We start from the raw sequence: 18,417 nt of genomic DNA, 5'->3' as shown, positions 1-18,417 counted from the left end.
GGAGTCTCAGAATTGCCACCTTATGACATAGTGGATGGAATTTAAAGTCAAGGCGGCCGTTGGCTCTGTTGCACCTCCTGAACCTGGCACAACTTTTCACTGCCGGCCGATTGTAGAAGGATATGCTAGGGTGATGGTGGATGAAATCACAGAAGGATTTGAGGACCTTCAGCTTGACCACCCTACGGGTGATGGGGAGACTCGACTGGCTTCTTGTCTGAAGACTCCATGCCTATGGTGGAAGGAGCTCATCAACCTTCCGAACTAGACGCCTCCGCCTCCTCCTCCTCCGGCGAGTCAGGGCACTCTGCCTCCTCCACCGCCTCCTCCTCCGGCAAGTGATCAGGGCACTCAGCCTCCTTCTCCGGCGCGTGGCGGCACTCCGCCTCCTTCTCCGCCTGCGCCGGAGCGCCCGAGCAGCCACCAGCCTCCTTCTTCTCCGCCTCGCTAGCAAGGGCGGAAGAGACCCGCCGTCGCCCCGGCTGCTCCGGCGCGTCGTAGTCCTTCTCCTCCGCCTCGTAAGCAAGCACAAAAGAAGACAGCTGCAGCCGCTCCGTCTGCTCCGGCGTCTAGCAGTACAGCCAGAGGCGGGAGGCAATACAGATTCGGTCCACCTTTCAAGCCTCTAGAGAAGTTACCATACGAGAGGACCGTGGAAGAAAACGCGAAGATCGTGGAAAAAGAAGTGAAGGACTTCTTTGAAGGGGTGAAAGAAAAGAGACATCCACCTTCGGAGGAGAAGGTAGACCCGATGAAAGCAAAGCGCACTATCAATGCCCTGAGGAAACCACCAAAGTCTTCGCTGAAAAACAACTATGAGCACATTACTGCAAAGGTATATGCAGAAGCGGAGCGGTCGGGAAGTACTATCAGTGATCGAAGGTTAGCAGAACGACGAGTTGGGAAAAAAATTGCCCAGCTCGGCGAACAAGCGGACCAATCGTGCCCCCCGCTCAAGGTGTCTAGCGATATCGTCGCTAATGATCCAAGGATGGTGCCCGGTTATAGCAATCTTGAAGATTAACTGCCCGACGATGTACATTATGATTTCTTGGAGGTGGAAGAACACCAATACCATTACGGGGAGCCTCTTGTCAAAGATGAAAAACTCTCTAACAACGATGATGCGAAGATTCCATGATTGGTACATGAAAACCTGCAGGGAGTCTGGGGGGGGGCGAATACTTTGTATCTGAGAGTTAAACAGGACCACAACCTCGTTGGAATTGATTTGTTGACTGTTCCATTTGAGGAGTTCTTCCAGTGGTTCAATCAGAACGCCGAAGATGTTGAGGCCAACTTGCTCAAATCATTGATAATAAATCAAAACAAAGATAAAATACTCTTTCCTTACAACTTCAAGTGAGTGTTACTGTCTTGTGCATATTTGGTTTCCCTTATTACTCGAGCGAGGTTATAGTAATGTAATTGATGAGTTGTGCATGCGTGCGCAGCTTCCACTATATTCTCCTGGAGATTAAGCTTGATCAGGGACTAGTAACCGTCTTAGACTCAAGACGAAAAGATCCCGAGACCTATGCGGACATGACTAAAATTCTCAACACATAAGTTCAATTGATCATTATCGCACCATATCGGCAACTTTTTGTTCATTTCCTAATATCTCAAGTAATAATTATTTTCTTTGTCTTGCAGGGTTTGGAAAAAGTTCACCGAAGAAGCTTCGGGACCGCCGAAGGAGCTGCGATATACATACCCAAAAGTAAGTACCACTAGCTAGCTAGTTCCGTGCATCTCCCGTTGATTCTAGCTACTTTCATCAATGCCATTTATAATGCTTCATTATCAGTTTGATTGACCTTCATTTCTCGTAAAGTGTTTGTGGCAGGAATAAGGGAATGATTACTGTGGATACTACGTGTGCGAGTTCATCTACAACGCGACTTGCAAAGATAAGCGGGGCTACTCTAAAAGACAATTTGATGTGCGTAAGCAATAATATTCACAATTTCATTTTATTACACCATCATTTCTGTTGAGTTTCATTCATATATATGTATTAACCCCCTTATTCAAATTAGACGTGGGAGATGCGGAATGAACTCCTACCAGAAGATCGCATGAAAGCAATTCAAGAGGAATTAGTGGGATTCTTTCTTGACCACGCCATCAATAAAGTCGAAGAATACCATGTGGATCCTGAGTTCATATATAATTAGGGGATTATATTGTAAGAGATCTTATATTGTATATATGTAGCCAGTAGCGTCGGATAGATATACAAAAACTTGTTGTTCGACCAATCTCTCGGAGAAGGAGTGGTCAATCACTTCTCTCGGTATGCATGACGAACTTCTGTACTTAATGGTTTACTTCATTTTCTTACTAGCTAGCGTGTCGAAGGCCTCTCTATACGTATAGTATGTAGGGTCGACCAAGCACGGAGATAAGAGATGACACTTCTTTTTACTAATTAATTAGCTACCTCACACAATATATGAAACACCTTAATTAATCATACAAAACCCCAAATCCACCCCTTTTTAGAAAAAAAAACAAAAACCCTAGCCCCTGAACAGTTGACGCGTGAATGCCTATTAGTCCCGATTGATGCCACCAACCGGGACTAAAGGGCCTCCTGCCTGGGCTCGTAGCACCGGCCACGTGAAGGCCCATCTGTCCCGGTTCGTGTAAAAACCGGGACTAAAGGCCTAGGGCATTAGTAACGACCTTTAGTCCCGGTTCCCCAACCGGGACAAATGGTCCTTATGAACCGGGACAAATGACCCTTTTTCTACTAATGGGAGTACTTTCTAAACCACATGGACTTTTTAGAGAGCATGAATTTATTAAATTAAGAAAATATTTTTAAGCATGTGAACACACTTAGAATCACATGAATTAGCGAACCAACAGCCAAACCTTCGCCGGGCGTCAAGCCTAATAAGCTATCTCAAAAATCATCATATTTCTAAGCAAACGGGACAGCTTCCTCACCCTTTGCTTTAATCCTTAAGGCCACTTATTAAATTTAAAATCACATACATATATAAATTGGTGGAATAAGATGCAAGGGAGCAAGGTGGGACTATTTTATAGACAAATAAATCATGTTTAATACATACACCAACGAGTTAGTTCACTGCACCCAAGCCTATGATACTGGGTGAATGTTGTGAGTTCAATCCCTGCCTTTTGCACCTAATTTTTTCCTCTCCGTGCCGGATAGATTTTTTTTTCTCTCCGGGCTGTATAGATTGGCTGGGCTCCAATGAAAATCAGGGCGAAATAAGGAGCCAAGGCCCGATGCAGCGGCTAGCCAGACGAAGAAGACACACGAAGAAACGGACAGGGCCTATGTGCTTATACATACAGAAAAATTGAGAGAGACGGGCGGACCGATGAAATTACGGGGGACAAAATTAGGATGGTAAGAAGCAATAGCTCTTTTATTAGTATAGGTAAAGATAAAATAAAAAAATTATTAATTATTATTATTATTAATTAGGTAGAGAAGAGATAGTGATAGAGATAAAATGTGCAATTATATAGCCGATAGCAATCGCACGGGCTTTGTGGTAGCCTAGGGTAAAACTCAAGCTTGTCTTCCCTCAGCTATCGGAGTTGTATTGTATCCCGTCCGGCGAATCCGAGCAGAGGTATTATGTTACAGTTTTGCTAAAACTCATCTAGATGAGATATAATTTGGTCTCATTCACCTTTCATAGCCATTGGATGTGATGCTATAAGATGCGTGTGTGCTGACATGGGTTGTTTTTGTTCTTGATTTCCAGATGAATGAGACCAAATTATATCTCATTTAAATGAGTTCTAGATACTCCAATTATGTTATCCCGTCCGGCCAATTTAGTCCTCGAGGCACCGGGACACAAGCCCACAACCACACCGATCCCCCACCCCAATCCCTCGAGCGAAACACTTTCCGTCTCTGGCCGATCCACAAAGGCAAATCCCCAATCGGAGCAAGTTTGTCCTTGCAATCCATGGATGCAGCTGTGATGGCCAGAACAAGCAGCAGCTTCAGCCGCACCTGCATCAGTGAGCCGCAGATCTATGGGCCGACGGCAGTCGAGGACGAACAAGTCGTCATCAGAAAAGAAGAGGAGATAGATAAAATTACTCCCTCCGTTCCAAATTAATTGTCTTAAAATTGTCTAGATACAAAGGTATCTAGACTCATTTTAGTGCTAGATACCTCCGTATCTAGACAAATCTAAGACAAGTAATTCGGAATGGAGGGAGTAGATGGGAGCTTCTGGCCAAGATTAAGAGCTGCTACGGGCGGGTGAAGCTCCGGGCCGTCTTTGACGAGGGCTTGTGCTTCGGGCTTCTAGACCCTGTCTCCAACATCGTCGCCGGTGTCATCATCGCCGGCGCCGTGAGAATCGACCCTGACCCCATTATATCTTTCCCAAGGCAGACAAGACCAGATCCGATCGAGGACATGAACCAGCGGTCGCTCAACGGCCTCGTCGCCTTCCTGGCCGCCCTCTTCCCCTACCTCACCCAAGCAAAGGCTATGTGGTATCTCAACAAAGCCGAGTTGGATCCCCTCGTTGCCGCCCGCCTCATCATCCAGCATCGCGGGATGGAGCAGAGTTTCGGGTTTTCATCCGACACCGCCGTCGCAGCCGTTGAAGCGGCCCTCAGATGTGCCGCAGCCGCCGCTCAGCACCCGTGCCCGAAGCAGTTCGTGGCAGGGTGGAAGATACTCTCACATTCTCTGGATGAGGTCGCCACCCTGCTATCAGGCACCTGCGTGACTGTCGATCCCTTCATCACAGATATTCTGCTCAATAAACCCCAGCCATCGATTTTCAGCCTAGACAAGTCATGGGATTTTGCCTCTTGTCGCCTCCTCAATCTCAGTCCAGATCTCTTAGGGGGGGGGGAGGTGAAACAATTTTCTGAGCGGTCAACTTTGAGGTGCATGCTGCTCACAACCATCCATGGATACTACCTGCAGGCACTAGCCCGGCTGCCCAAGGACAAGTTGCGCTCCCAGTACCACCACAGCTTGCTCCACGCCGGCCACTGCTACGGTCCGCTGGACCCCGTCTCCAACATCATCCTCAACACAATCTGGTACACCCGAGCCTACCCTAACCAAAAAGGTTGACCTGGAGGCGATCGGCAGCAGAGGCCTGCTGCTGCGGATTGCAATCCGGTCCTTGCACGGCCTTGTGTCCTACCTGTGCACCCGCTGTGCCACGCACCTCACGCCGGACCAAGCCATGGAGCGGCTCCAGGTGGCTGGGGCCGATCTCCGAATTGCTGATCCTAACCAGCTCCGTGATGATGATGATGACAGCGACGTGATGCTATGGTGGTATCTGTACCTGCCAGTGTCAAACAAGCCTATGCTGCAGCTGCCGCTGCCGCGCTGCACCCAGACCTCGTGACCAGGCAGAGCTTCTCAGACCATCTAATCCAATGTTGCGGATGGCCTCGAAATATCTCAAGGATGGCGGCAAGCTCTCCCACGTTGACGCCGACCATCTTGCTGAAGGTTTGTTCTATTCCATTAGTGAGTGCTCGGAACAAACCGAGCACCCGGAAACAAGCATCAAGGTGATGAACAAGTTGACCTACACGAGGATGGAACAACAAGTAAACAAATTCTGGGATCAGCATGCTAGAGTTGTCGGAACAGCGAGATCTATGATCGACGTATACAACCGGCGGCAACTTGGGGTTGGTTAATTTCTTCTCTTTTAGACTACTTGTTCTCTCTGCAGAACAATCTCTGTTTCAGATTTAACACTCTCCTCTCGATTCAGGTACCCAAATATGAGTTGCATGTCATCTGCGGTGTCAATGCGCATGTGGACGGCCCTGTGTACACGGCTCCTTTCACCGGCACATATCGTTACTCCCACATCAACTTCCTCGCCACCCCGTCTGCTGATGCACCTCCAACGCTCTTCTTTGCCGAATACAGCAATGACGACGGCAGCTCTCAGGACATGGGCTGGTGCTGCCCAGTGGCTGTGCCATCTCCAGGGACAGGTATGCTATTCTTCTCCCTTGTGATCAAACATGTTTGGTATCCTCGATCGAAAACGAGTAACCTTTCTATCCATGACAGAACAAGTCCGTTGCCTCTACTGTGAGTACGACGGGAGCAGGATCGTGCATCCGGTACAGGGGGGCTTCCATGGGCGTGGCAGAGATTTCGAGAAGATGTGGGGCGGAGAAGAGCTGTATTCAGAATGGCACACCAACGATTCCATCATCAAGCGTGGCCGTGAGGCGGCTTACTGGGTGGATTATCTAGAGGACGACTGCATCTACAACACCTACCGTCTCGATGATAAACGTATAGGGCCAAAGGTTGTCATACATAAGGAGCGTTCCGATGGCTTCAGGGCGACGATGTCGAAGAAGGGGCTTGCGTTCACCAAGGACATGGAGGATGCTGTCAAAGAGCATATGCTATCGCTGCCAAAGACGGGGCTTATTGGTGATGAAGGGATGATGATGGATTTAATAGAGGATGATGGTTTGGCCTGCTAACAAAGGATCAGATAATATCGTCTTGTCCTCGGTTCTCTAACTGTAATGTTGTAATGTTGCGCCCTTACGTAAAATGATATGTTCTCTACATATATTCTTATCATGTGTTGGTTGTTTTCGTATTAAGCGTGCGCTGCCTCACATTGTAGTAGTACGATTCAGCGTTTAATTTTCTGTAATCAGTTGTAATAGTGTCTATTGGATGATTCATCTCGTGCTGCTGCCTCACATTGGAGTAGTACGATTCAGTGTTTAAATTTTTGCCTTCTTGAGCAAAACTGGAGTGGTATTTTTTTTTGCCTTTTTTAGTGAGATTTAGTAACGGCACGGTGGTATCTTCATCGAGAAGACAATGGAATCAACTGGTAACATGTCTTGTCTACTGCAAAAAGGAATTTACACTACTATGCTTATCGTTTACTCCCTCTGAACATAAATATAAGACGTTTTAGAGACTTGGCCCTACAAACATCTAACCTGGTCATAGCCGAAGGTGACCAAGGATGGCAATTGTAGTTTGATTAGCAGCCGTAGGCTTATATAGGTACACTTGATCGTAATGGCATATGGCAATAGGTCAGCGATAACAAATGAGTGCAAGATTTCTGTAAATATATGACTGCACAAAACATGAAAGTTAGTAGAAACAAAACCGAGCCATGCAGAATTTAATGATAAAAAGAATCAAAGATCAGAAAACAGAGCACCAGTTCTTGTGCTTAGTTGCTTATGAGGCTGCAGCTGTAATATAGTCATCGAATTCATGTGTTGCCATGATCGTTTATTTCAACAATAAAATCTGTACTGTGCAAATATATGAGGAAATCTGGAAGGTACAGGATTCCTTGGATAGATGCATAAATACGTTATATGCTAGCAGCATGGTACATGCAAACTGGTAACAGACCAGCGATCAATAACATCTCGTACTGCTGCCTCCTCGACCAACTGGCGGGCACCAAGAAGACAAACAGGGAGAGGGAGTGACGGAGTGGCAGCCGCTGAAGCACAGGCGGGACTTGTTACCAGGGGCGGCGCAGAGGAGGACGAGCTTGTGTCGCCAGGGGGCGGTAAAACCCAAAAAACCTGTCCACATGAACTCAGTTGAATGTTACTCCCTCGTCCCATAATATAACTAGTGTAAAAAACGCTCTTATATTATGGGAGAGGGAGTAGACATTAAGCAAAGATTGCAACAACTGCAGCATTGCTGTAGGTCAGCGTGATCGCCTCAAGGATCATGTTCACGCCGAACTCTTTCCTCCATCTCAGCTTGTCCGCACACATCTGCATCACGTTAACAGCATCAAACTCAAACTTCATGTCTTTTGAGAACCTGCATGACCCCTTACGATACAAAAGAGAGGAACCTGATAGTCGCGGCCTCTCAATCTATTCGGACCAATTCATCAACCAAAAAAGCATCTTGTTCTTCACTGCTGCACTCTGATTCAAGAACTGAAGGGAATGTGTTCTGCATACCATCCTGTATGCTTTCATCAGTCTTTTCGCCGCCAAACGATAATTAACTCCCTGCCAAAAGATACGAGGATGCAAGCAACAAGGTCCTGCAGCAAGAAGATGCGTTGGGACCAAACTTATAGATTCCATAGCAAGAATAGGAAGTGCATATAGGCTCTCCCAGTAAGCAGCAAAACAGAGGATTACGCAACTAGATATGATCATCTAATAACACATGATATTCATCAACGAATGAATTAAGTGCTTTTTTCTATTACACCTTTCTGCACTCCTGTAGCTGTCCTACATACATGCACATGCCTCCTAATAATATACAACAACAACAACAACAACAAAGCCTTTAGTCCCAAGCAAGTTGGGGTAGGCTAGAGGTGAAACCCATAAGATCTCGCAACCAACTCATGGCTCTGGCACATGGATAGCAAGCTTCCACGCACCCCTGTCCATAGCTAGCTCTTTGTCGATACTCCAATCCTTCAGGTCTCTCTTAACGGACTCCTCCCATGTCAAAATCGGTCGACCCCGCCCTCTCTTGACATTCTCCGCACGCTTTAGCCGTCCGCTATGCCTCCTAATAATATATTGACATTAATTACTCACTTGTTGCTCTTCTTGGCATCTCAGTCTCCAAATCAAGACGCCAATGATGAGGATGATGATGACTATTATGATGTTTACGATGATAAACAAAAAAGGATTGATCTGTATCTATACTCATCCATCTGATGCTGTTATGGCCGGCCGGCTTAGGCCCACAAAGTTATCTTAGTTTTTATTTTCAGATTAGGCAAGTTATCTTAGGCAAGTTATCTTAGGTTGATTCTTCTACAAGTTATCTAGGATATAAATATAGGTTGTAAGACTCTTTTTGAAGGCAAGCAATAAGAAGAATATTATCTTCTATTGCCCGGCTCCCTGAGGAGCCGGAACCCTAGCCGCCAACAGCCCTAGCCGCCGCCCTTCTCCTAGCCGCGACGGCGCCCTGCCGCCGGCGCGCCCGATCCTCGCCACGTCTCCCTCCATCCTTCCCTTACCACCTACGCCCTAGACCTGGTAGAGTACTTGATCCTACCAATTTGGTATCAGGTAACCGGGTTTCGACCATGTCTCCGCCAATTCCACCGCCACCACCACCGCTGCCCGCCAACTCCTCCACCACCGCCGCCTCTGCGCCGGGCGTCACGGCCTCGCTCTCGGCGGGCACCACTGCGTCGCTCTCAGCGCCGGTCCTAACGGCACCCGGCACCACGCCGGGCCAAGGGCAGCCACAGGCCCCCGTCCAACACTCGTCGCCGCCATCACCTCCCCCGCAGCCGCAACAGTTCACGCCGGAGGCCATGGCGGGCGTCCTCAATGACCTCGTCACCGCGGTTCAAGGGATCCGCCTCTACCTGGCAGGTCCGTACGGGCCGCCCCCACCACTCCATCCAGCCATGGCCGCGGGTCAGCAGGCGCTTCCGTGGTACTCGGCATCGGGGGCCATCACCGGACTCCATCCAGCCATGGCCGCGGGTCAGCAGGCGCTTCCGTGGTACTCGGCACCGAGGGCCGTCACCGGAGGCTACCCGGCGCTCCTCGCCCCAGTGGCCGCACGGCCGCCTTGGGCGCAGTGGCCGCCGCAGATCGCGCCGGCAGCCCCGCCACTTCTCGCCACCACGGGGCCGCAGTGGCCCACCTGGACCGCGCCTGCCGCGCCGTCCTCCGTTGCGCCCTACCTTCCAGCGGCCTCGGAGCAGGGTCCTCCACCGGCCCCGCCCAGCCCTAACCTGGGCACCGGCGCCTCGGAGCAGGGCCAGACCCAGCAGCTTCTTCCGGCGTCACCGCCGGCCCCCACGCCGCAGGCGCTGGTGCAGCTCCACCAGGCGCCGCCGCCATCGACAGTACCACCACCCGCGCCTAGGGCTACGGGTCGGCCCCTGCACCAGGTGCAGTTTCCACCGTCATCATCGCCGATCCCCGCTTGGGCGACCGGCTCGTCTTCGGGGCCGGTCTACTCCACGGCGCCGGAACACCCGACGCCCTCCCTGCGGTTTGATCACCCCTCCAGCTTGGCGAACTACGCCCCGGCGCTTCCCGACCCAGCATACGCGCCGGCGGCAACTACGGCCGCCCCCGGGCACGGCGGGCCGACACCCCCTCGCTTCGCCAAACTGGACTTCGCCACCTACGAGGGCACGGAGGACCCCCTCAACTGGCTCAACCAGTGCGAGCAGTTCTTTCGAGGGCAGCGGACGCTCGCTTCGGATCGCACCTGGCTCGCGTCCTATCATCTTCGAGGCGCAGCGCAGACCTGGTACTACGCCCTCGAGCAGGACGAGGGCGGCATGCCACCATGGGAGCGCTTCCAGGAACTCTGTCTCCTCCGGTTCGGGCCTCCTATCCGCGGGAGCCGACTGGCGGCCCTCGGCCGCTTACCCTTCACATCCACGGTGCAAGACTACGCCGACCGCTTCCAGGCCCTGGCGTGCCACGCGCCGGGCGTCTCCGCAACTCAGCGCGCCGAGTTATTTGTGGGCGGTCTACCGGACCATATCCGCGTGGACGTGGAGCTTCGGGGACCCCAGGATCTCCAGTCGGCCATGTATTACGCCCGCGCATTCGAGCGCCGCGCGGTGGCCATCCAGCAGGAATCACCGTCCCAGACTGCTGGGTCGCTACCCGGACCGGATTCCGCGCGGGGTCGGCCTGTGCAGGCTTCTGTGGCACCCCTCGCCGCGACCGCGGGGCGCCCGTTCCGCCGGCTCACCCCAGCTGAGATACTCGAGCGTCGCCGCCAAGGGTTGTGCTTCAACTGCGACGAACCCTACAAGCCCGGCCACGCCTGCCCGCGACTCTTCTACCTGGAGGTGGCAGACTACATTCCGGAGGACGCCGTCGCCGCCGACCTGGCCGCCCCAGATGTCGAGAAGGTGTTTGACGCTGGTTGATTACCTCGAAGAGTTCAAGCAAGCGCTTCCCCACCTTACAGCTCGAGGACGAGCTGTTTGTGCAGGCGGGGAGAAGTGTTATGGCCGGCCGGCTTAGGCCCGCAAAGTTATCTTAGTTTTTATTTTCAGATTAGGCAAGTTATCTTAGGCAAGTTATCTTAGGTTGATTCTTCTACAAGTTATCTAGGATATAAATATAGGTTGTAAGACTCTTTTTGAAGGCAAGCAATAAGAAGAATATTATCTCCTATTGCCCGGCTCCCTGAGGAGCCGAAACCCTAGCCGCCAACAGCCCTAGCCGCCGCCCTTCTCCTAGCCGCGACGGCGCCCTGCCGCCGGCGCGCCCGATCCTCGCGACGTCTCCCTCCATCCTTCCCTTACCACCTACGCCCTAGACCTGGTAGAGTACTTGATCCTACCAGATGCTTTCTTTCATTAATTCTTGACATGCTTCATTTTAGATCCCACATATTTCTTCATTGCTTCCACAGCCACAATCGAAGGCAGTGGTGGCCAGTGGGGATGACGGAGAAAGACATACCCATATTATGTAGGCACATACCAGGTCATGAATACGAGAGGGTGCATGAAATGGATACAATTCAATGTCGAAGATGCACACGACACGGATTATATCTGAGCTGGACTAAGGCTCCAGTTGCTCTGCTCCAACAATGCCAGCGCTTGCATTATTCAGTGTACCTCTTTAATTTAGAGGCTTTACTTCTTGTTTATTGCTACCTAACTTGCTTTCTCTATTAATTTGCTTGCTCAAGTTTGAACTGGTTATATATGGTCATATGTAATGAACTCGCGTTATTCTCTGATTTCCTTTCTTTTCTGCTGGCATTGTGCTCTTTGTTTTCTTCATTAATCTGCTTGTTTAAGCTTGAACTGCTTATCACCATGTGATTGGAAAGCTTTTGTGAAGTCTATATGCAACATGGACATACAGCATATAAATATTAAGTTGCTCAGACCAAAATGATTAAGCTGCAAACCTGTATTTTAATGCAATTTCCTTTCAGCGGTACATAAAGGATGGCTCCTGAATTAAGCACTACAGATATATTTGATCTGTGCCAAAATCCTATCAAACTACCAACAAGTGTCGCTATACCAACAACTGCTATCTTTCGACACATTCAATCTGGATAGTCAAATCTTGAACCCCAGCTTCTTGAAATATCCGTGAAGCACTTTCTCTTGTAACAGACTTATCAGCTTCGGCTGATATATGAAGATGAAAAGTGCCTACAATATCGGTGTTTGTCAAGTTCCATAAATGAACATTATGGACTCCAATCACACCATTAATCTTCTTAACATCATCCAGTGCTGCTTCGAAGTCCTTCTCATGGCTCCTTGGAACTCTTTGCAACAAAATTTCAGCAGAATTTCTCAACAATGGAAGGACAGAAGCCACAATCATTATTGAAATGAATACAGAGCAAATGGGATCTGCTATTAGCCATCCCTTGTACTTGATTAGTAGGGTCGAGATCACAACACCGACACTTCCCATTGTGTCAGCTAGGACATGTAAGAAGATACCTTCCATGTTATGGTCAATGTGACGCCGACTTGCTGTCTTGCCATGGTTTCCGATTTCTGGCGATTCAACTTCTCCATTACAAGACTGAGATTCTGCGCCATGAGAGTGAACATTTATCAGTGGAATCTCAAGAAGTCCTTGCTCGCTGCTGATGCTGCTGCAATCTTGATGAGCCTGATCTACACCCTGCTGGTGATGTTCCATGTGGCCATTGTGACCATGCTTGTGGCTACAGCCATGGTTATGTTGATGATGATTCTCTGCATTGTTGCTATCATGTTGGTGATTCTGATGATGGCTCTTATTTGTGTCTCCATGATGACCGGAACATGTCTTCTCGTGATCAGCAGTCTGATGAACATGATCATGATGGTGATGGTGATCTTCATGACCATGATTATGAGAATGTGAATGAGAGTGGGAACAGCTACCGCCATGCGCATGATGGTGCTCCTCATGAAAGAAAACCAATCCAATGATATTTACAAAAAGTCCACCAACAGAAACTGCCAAAAGGCTACTTGTTGATATCTCCCGAGGCTCGAGTATCCTCTCAAACGACTCCAACACAATCAGGGCCCCAACAAGCACCAAGAACACTGCATTAACATACCCAGATAGCACCTCGAACCTGCCCCTTCCATAGTTATACAATCCATTTGCAGGTAGCCTCGCAATGTACGATGCATATAGCCCAATTGCCAGAGCAGCACAATCAAACAACATATGGCAAGCGTCAGAGAGCAGCCCAAGGCTATCGCTCATGAAACCGCTGGCGAACTCAACAAACATGTAAGCTGTGTTGATCAACAGAAAAGCAGCAATCTTCCTGGATTTGCGTTCACTAAGGATATGCCGGACTGGCCCCATGACAGCCTCATACACCGACTCGTCAGTGCTCCCAAGCTCAACATATCCTGAAGAAGTCAGCTCCCTGCTGGCGATCCACAAGACGAACCCACAAATTAAGAAGCCCGGCAACGACAGCTTTGGGTAGTACACCAGCTCCAGAACAATAGTGCACACAAAGGTCATTGCAAAATTCATGCTTGGTCTGCTGCTACTGCTACTGCTGTCGTAGGCTTGCCGTCGCCCCAAGGCCATGCCAAAGACAGCGGCATTAAGGAGCAGCCACCAGAGCTGGCCAATCGGGACACCATCGCTGGTGTCAGTGCCACCAAGAAAGAAGAGGCCCGCAAGTGCCGGCGCCGAGAGGAAGGTGGCGGCGAGGGCAAAAACGGCCGCACGGGCGTGGCGGCTGCGGGTGACATGTCGCGCAGATACAGAGTGCTCGACCGAGGAGAGGAGGCCGGAAGCAAAGGGGAGCACGAGAAGAAGCACGGAGTGGGAAGGTGATGCGGCCGCGAGCGAAACGGAGGCGGCAGCGACGGAGATCACGCGGCGGCGGGAGGGACGGTTGAGGGCGCGGGCGAGCAACGCGCCGGCGGAATCTGCGAGGACGATGAGACCGGGGTCGGTGATGAGGTGGAGGGAGGCGAGTCGGAGGAGAAGGGACGCCGCTAGCAGGAGGGCGGGACGGAAGAGGTGGCGGAGCGCCGGGAAGGGGTGGGGTTGGCTCTTGGAGGGGATGAGGAGGATGGCGACGGCGGAGATGATGGCGAGGACCGGCGGAAGCAGGAAGAGGTGGGGCAGGGAGGGGAGCGCTCGGGCGGCGGGCGCGAGAAGGAAGAGGGAGTGGAGCGCGAGGATGCGCAGGAGCGCGGCGGCGTAGGGAGAAGCGGCGCCGGCGGCGGGGAGGCGCGTCTTGGATGGGGTGGGGAGGGGCGTGGTGGGGAAGCGGAAGGAAGGGTGGGCGGCGAGCCGCGGTGGTACGGCCAGGCGGAGGTGGGCAGCGTGTCGGCCAGAACGGAAGGCGGCCATCGGCGGCGGATCGGGGAAAGCACGGTGAGGGGCGGCCATCGCCGGCGGATCGGATCGGGGAGAGTGTGGTCAGGGGCGGCGGTGGACTACCCGGTCTCCTGTCATTTTTTGACTTGCTCTCCTTTCAGATGGCCTCACAGCAACTCTACGCAAAAAAAAAAAGCTAATAATTGTCATTTTAGGTCATCTACAAGACTACAACGTCATACATCAAAGGGATTTTTATTTCTATATGCCCCTGGTTTGTTAGTTCTACTCATTCATTCCCATGCTCTTAACTTTTGTTCACTTTTTCCCACTCCCTTGCGCGAAACCCTCAGAACTGGTCACAGCGGACGTTACCGTCGGGTCAATGCCTTGACCGTTAATTCTGACTAGTGAGGCCGAGTAGGGCGGAGTCCACATTTTGACTTACGTGGTAACCAGTGGGGCCGCGAAACTGAAACTCAATGTAACCTGAATCAGATCCAGTCGCTTCCGCGCCGCCCCCTCTGCCGCCGTCGTGCCGCCTCCGCCGCACTCTTGCCGCCTCCTCCGCAGTCGTGCCGCCTCCGCCGCATCTATCCTCTCTCCCCATCTAGGATTAGGAAGCGATTTCGGGGGGGGGGGGGCACCTCGTCCGGCCCATCGACCACAGAGATGATTGGGTCGAATCAGAGGCTGATAATTCATGGATTCCATCTGGGTAAGCATCGTTTTCCTCTCAAATTGATTAGGAGATCCATAAATTAGGATGTATTTGACCACCATTGGCGTGAATCAGCGCAATTTATCTGAAAAATTTCGGCCTAACTGTGCCCTTTATCTTATTTCAATCGAACAGGGTTGATCCTGCACTTGCTTTTCGGCTGGCGGTTAGAATGGAAACTAGCGAGCTGCGTGGAACTAAACCGTGTGTGATTTCTGGATTTTTCTATCCTAAAGTGGTAGAAACCCGCGTTTCGTTCAGAGATTTCCGTGAGGCACTCTGTTGTGAGTATCTGTGGAGCCATGTCGATGCTGTTGAACTGAGATATTTCGACAGTACCGAGCAGAGATTTGTCCCATTAACTTGTGATGAGCATCTGGGATTGCTATTTAGTTTGAATGTTGACAGCCGTTTCGGTAAAATCCATATCTGTGTGCTTCGACCACGCAAACAACGTATCCCGAAGGGTTTTCAAACATCATCTATCTCTGCTAATAGCGAGCATCCTCACACTCCTTGTAGGTCGAGACCAAGTAAAGCTAGTGGTTCTGAAAGCCACAACATGTCGGCTGCCGCTAATTCTGCCACTTCTCCTCTCCCTTCTGCACCTGATGTAGAAGTAGATGCAGAGCCTGACGAGGAAGTGCCTCGACATGATGATGAGGATGAGATTCTATTCCCTGAACCGGTAGACAGAGTCAGTCAACATGCAGTGAAAGATGAATATGCATAGGAGCCTAGCAGTTGTGCTAGATTTGATGACATTGATGATGAAGAGAGGGAGGAGAACACCGACTCCTTAGTTTAACAAGAATATGATGGTGAGCACATGCCAACAATTGAGTGGAACAGGGAGAATCCTGGCCTTACTCCAGGAACCGTATTCGAATCGATGGTGGACTGTCGTAATGCAGTGACTACATATTGCATTCTCACTGAAAACTCTTATGAGGTTGATAGGAGTGAGCCAGGAAGATTCACTGTTCATTTCCCTTATGATAGGTGTAGGTGGAGGTTGCATGCATCCACTATGCGAAAGAGCAAATTGATTCAGGTATTACAACTGAATATTGTTATCAGATTATTTATCCATTCTATATTCAGATCATGTGTACTATTTTTTAATTGTATTTGACATCATTTTTCATTTTGTTCCAGATAAAAAGCAACCCACACAAGCACACTTGCCCACCTGGAGGGGGAGGGGAAAGGACAAATCTAAGCTTACAAAGACTAGGTGGGTGGCAGATGCAATCTTGGATTGGGTGAGGGAAACACCAACAATTGGTCCAACAACACTCCATGGGAAGCTATTTGAGAAGTACAAGATTAATGTACAATACATGAAGATTTTCTATGCTAAGGAAAGGGCTCTTGATAGGATTAATGGTCCATGGAATGAGAGTTTTCAGTTGCTTTACACCTTCAAAGCTGAAGTGGAGACGGCTAGTGCAGGGAGTGTTGTAGAGATTGACAAGCATACAGTTAAGTACAAATTAAAAGGGAAGGCAATGGAGAAGGAGTGCTTCAGGAGTGTTTTTGTTTGTTTCAAGGCTTGCTGGCAGGGGTTTCTGAATGGTTGTAGGCCCTATTTGGCTGTCGATGTGACTGCTTTGAATGGAAGATGGAGAGGCCAGCTAGCAGCAGCTTCTGCAGTTGATGGACACAACTGGCTATTCCCAGTTGCATTTGGTGTGTTGGAGGTAGAGAGTGAGGAGAGTTGGGTCTGGTTTTTGCAGCAGTTGCGCAACATTATAGGTACACCCTCAGGTTTAGTTATACACACAGATGCTTGCAAGGGTTTAGAAACTGCAGTAGAAATTGTATTCCCTGGAGTGGAACATGGGGAATGTATGCGACACCTAGCGCGGAATTTTAAAAAGAAATTCAAAGGCAAAGTTTATGATGAGAATCTGTGGCCAGCATCATACACATGCAGCTTGAGGAAGCATGAGCACCATTTGAGAGTGTTGTATGTGAAGGAAATATGCCCTAGAGGCAACAATAAAGTTGTTATTTATATTTCCTTATATCATGATACATTTTTATTATTCATGCTAGAATTGTATTAACCGGAAACTTATTACATGTGTGAATACATAGACAAACAAAGTGTCACTAGTATGCCTCTACTTGACTAGCTCGTTAATCAAAGATGGTTAAGTTTCCTAGCCATGGACAAAGAGTTGTCATTTGATGAAACGGGATCACATCATTAGAGAATGATGTGATTGACCCATCCGTTAGCTTAGCACGATGATCGTTTAGTTTGTTGCTATTGCTTTCTTCATGACTTATACATGTTCCTATGACTATGAGATTACGCAACTCCCGAATACTGGAGGAACACTTAGTGTGCTATCAAACGTCACAATGTAACTGGGTGATTATAAATATGCTCTACAGGTGTATCCGATGGTGTTTGCTGAGTTGGCATAGATCGAGATTAGGATTTGTCACTCCATGTATCGGAGAGGTATCTCTGGGCCCTCTCGGTAATGATCATCACTATAAGCCTTGCAAGCAATGTGACTAATGAGTTAGTTGCGGGATGATGCATTACAGAATGAGTAAAGAGACTTGTCGGTAACGAGATTGAACTAGGTATTGAGATACTGACTATCGAATCTCGGGCAAGTAACATACCAATGACAAAGGGAACAGCGTATGTTGTTATGAGGTTCGGCCGATAAAGATCTTCGTAGAATATGTAGGAGCCAATATGGGCATCCAGGTTCCGCTATTGGTTATTGACCAGAGAGGTGTCTCGGTCATGTCTACATAGTTCTCGAACCCGCAGGGTCCGCACGCTTAACGTTCGTTGACGATATGATACTATATGAGTTATGTATGTTGGTGACCGAATGTTGTTCAGAGTCCCGGATGAGATCACAGACATGACGAGTAACTCCGGAATGGTCCGGAGATAAAGATTGATATATGGGATAATAGTGTTTGGTCTCTGGAAGGGTTCTGGAATTCACCAGAAGGGGTACTAGAACACTTTATTTGGGCCAAAGGGGAAAGCCCACAAGGTTTTTGGAAAGAGCAAAAGGAAGTTTTGCGGAGTCCAGGGGCTAGACGCCAGGGTCCCTGGCATCTGGTCCTGGAGTCCGAGAAGGATTCTTGCCTTTCGGGTGAAACCGACTTTGTGTAGGCTTTTACTCCAAGTTTCGGCCCCAAGGCTCAACATATAAATAGAGGGGTAGGGCTAGCACCCAATACAGATCAAGAAACACCAAGCCGTGTGTCGGCAACCCCGTCCCCTCTAGTTTATCCTCTGTCATAGTTTTCATAGTGCTTAGGCGAAGCCCTCCGGAGATTGTTCTTCACCAACACCGTCACCACGCCGTCGTGCTGCCGGAACTCATCTACTACTTCGCCCG

At 49.6% G+C, this 18,417-nt stretch overlaps 1 protein-coding gene and 1 pseudogene across 3 annotated transcripts; one reads left to right on the top strand and one right to left on the bottom strand.

The window, feature by feature from the left end:
- Positions 1–3,965: 3,965 nt before the first annotated feature.
- Positions 3,966–6,654, top strand: LOC119357699 (annotated as a pseudogene).
- Positions 6,655–7,241: 587 nt separating this feature from the next.
- LOC119353569 lies at positions 7,242–14,451 on the bottom strand. 3 transcript variants are annotated; one of them, XR_005170468.1, is made up of 4 exons: positions 11,909–14,451; positions 7,869–8,066; positions 7,677–7,785; positions 7,242–7,584 (listed from the first exon to the last, which is right to left on the bottom strand). XR_005170468.1 is itself a non-coding variant. In XM_037620190.1 (1 exon), the coding sequence occupies exon 1, from the start codon at positions 14,380–14,382 to the stop codon at positions 12,037–12,039; it is 2,346 nt and encodes a 781-aa protein (XP_037476087.1). In that variant the 5' UTR covers positions 14,383–14,451; the 3' UTR covers positions 11,867–12,036. The 3 variants fall into 3 exon arrangements, 1 of the variants encoding a protein (XP_037476087.1); XR_005170467.1 differs by having other exon boundaries at positions 7,242–7,785; XM_037620190.1 differs by lacking the exons at positions 7,242–7,584; positions 7,677–7,785; positions 7,869–8,066 and having other exon boundaries at positions 11,867–14,451.
- Positions 14,452–18,417: the final 3,966 nt, after the last annotated feature.

This window comes from Triticum dicoccoides, chromosome 2A (assembly GCF_002162155.2).
Source record: "Triticum dicoccoides isolate Atlit2015 ecotype Zavitan chromosome 2A, WEW_v2.0, whole genome shotgun sequence".
Taxonomy (NCBI): Eukaryota; Viridiplantae; Streptophyta; class Magnoliopsida; order Poales; family Poaceae; genus Triticum; species Triticum dicoccoides.
Note: the sequence above shows the minus strand (reverse complement) of the source record. Positions and strands in the feature narration are given on the sequence as shown.

Coding starts and splice junctions, on each gene's coding strand:
- LOC119353569 (XM_037620190.1), bottom strand. CDS start 14,382: ATGGCCGCCCCTCACCGTGCTTTCCCCGATCCGCCGCCGATGGCCGCC.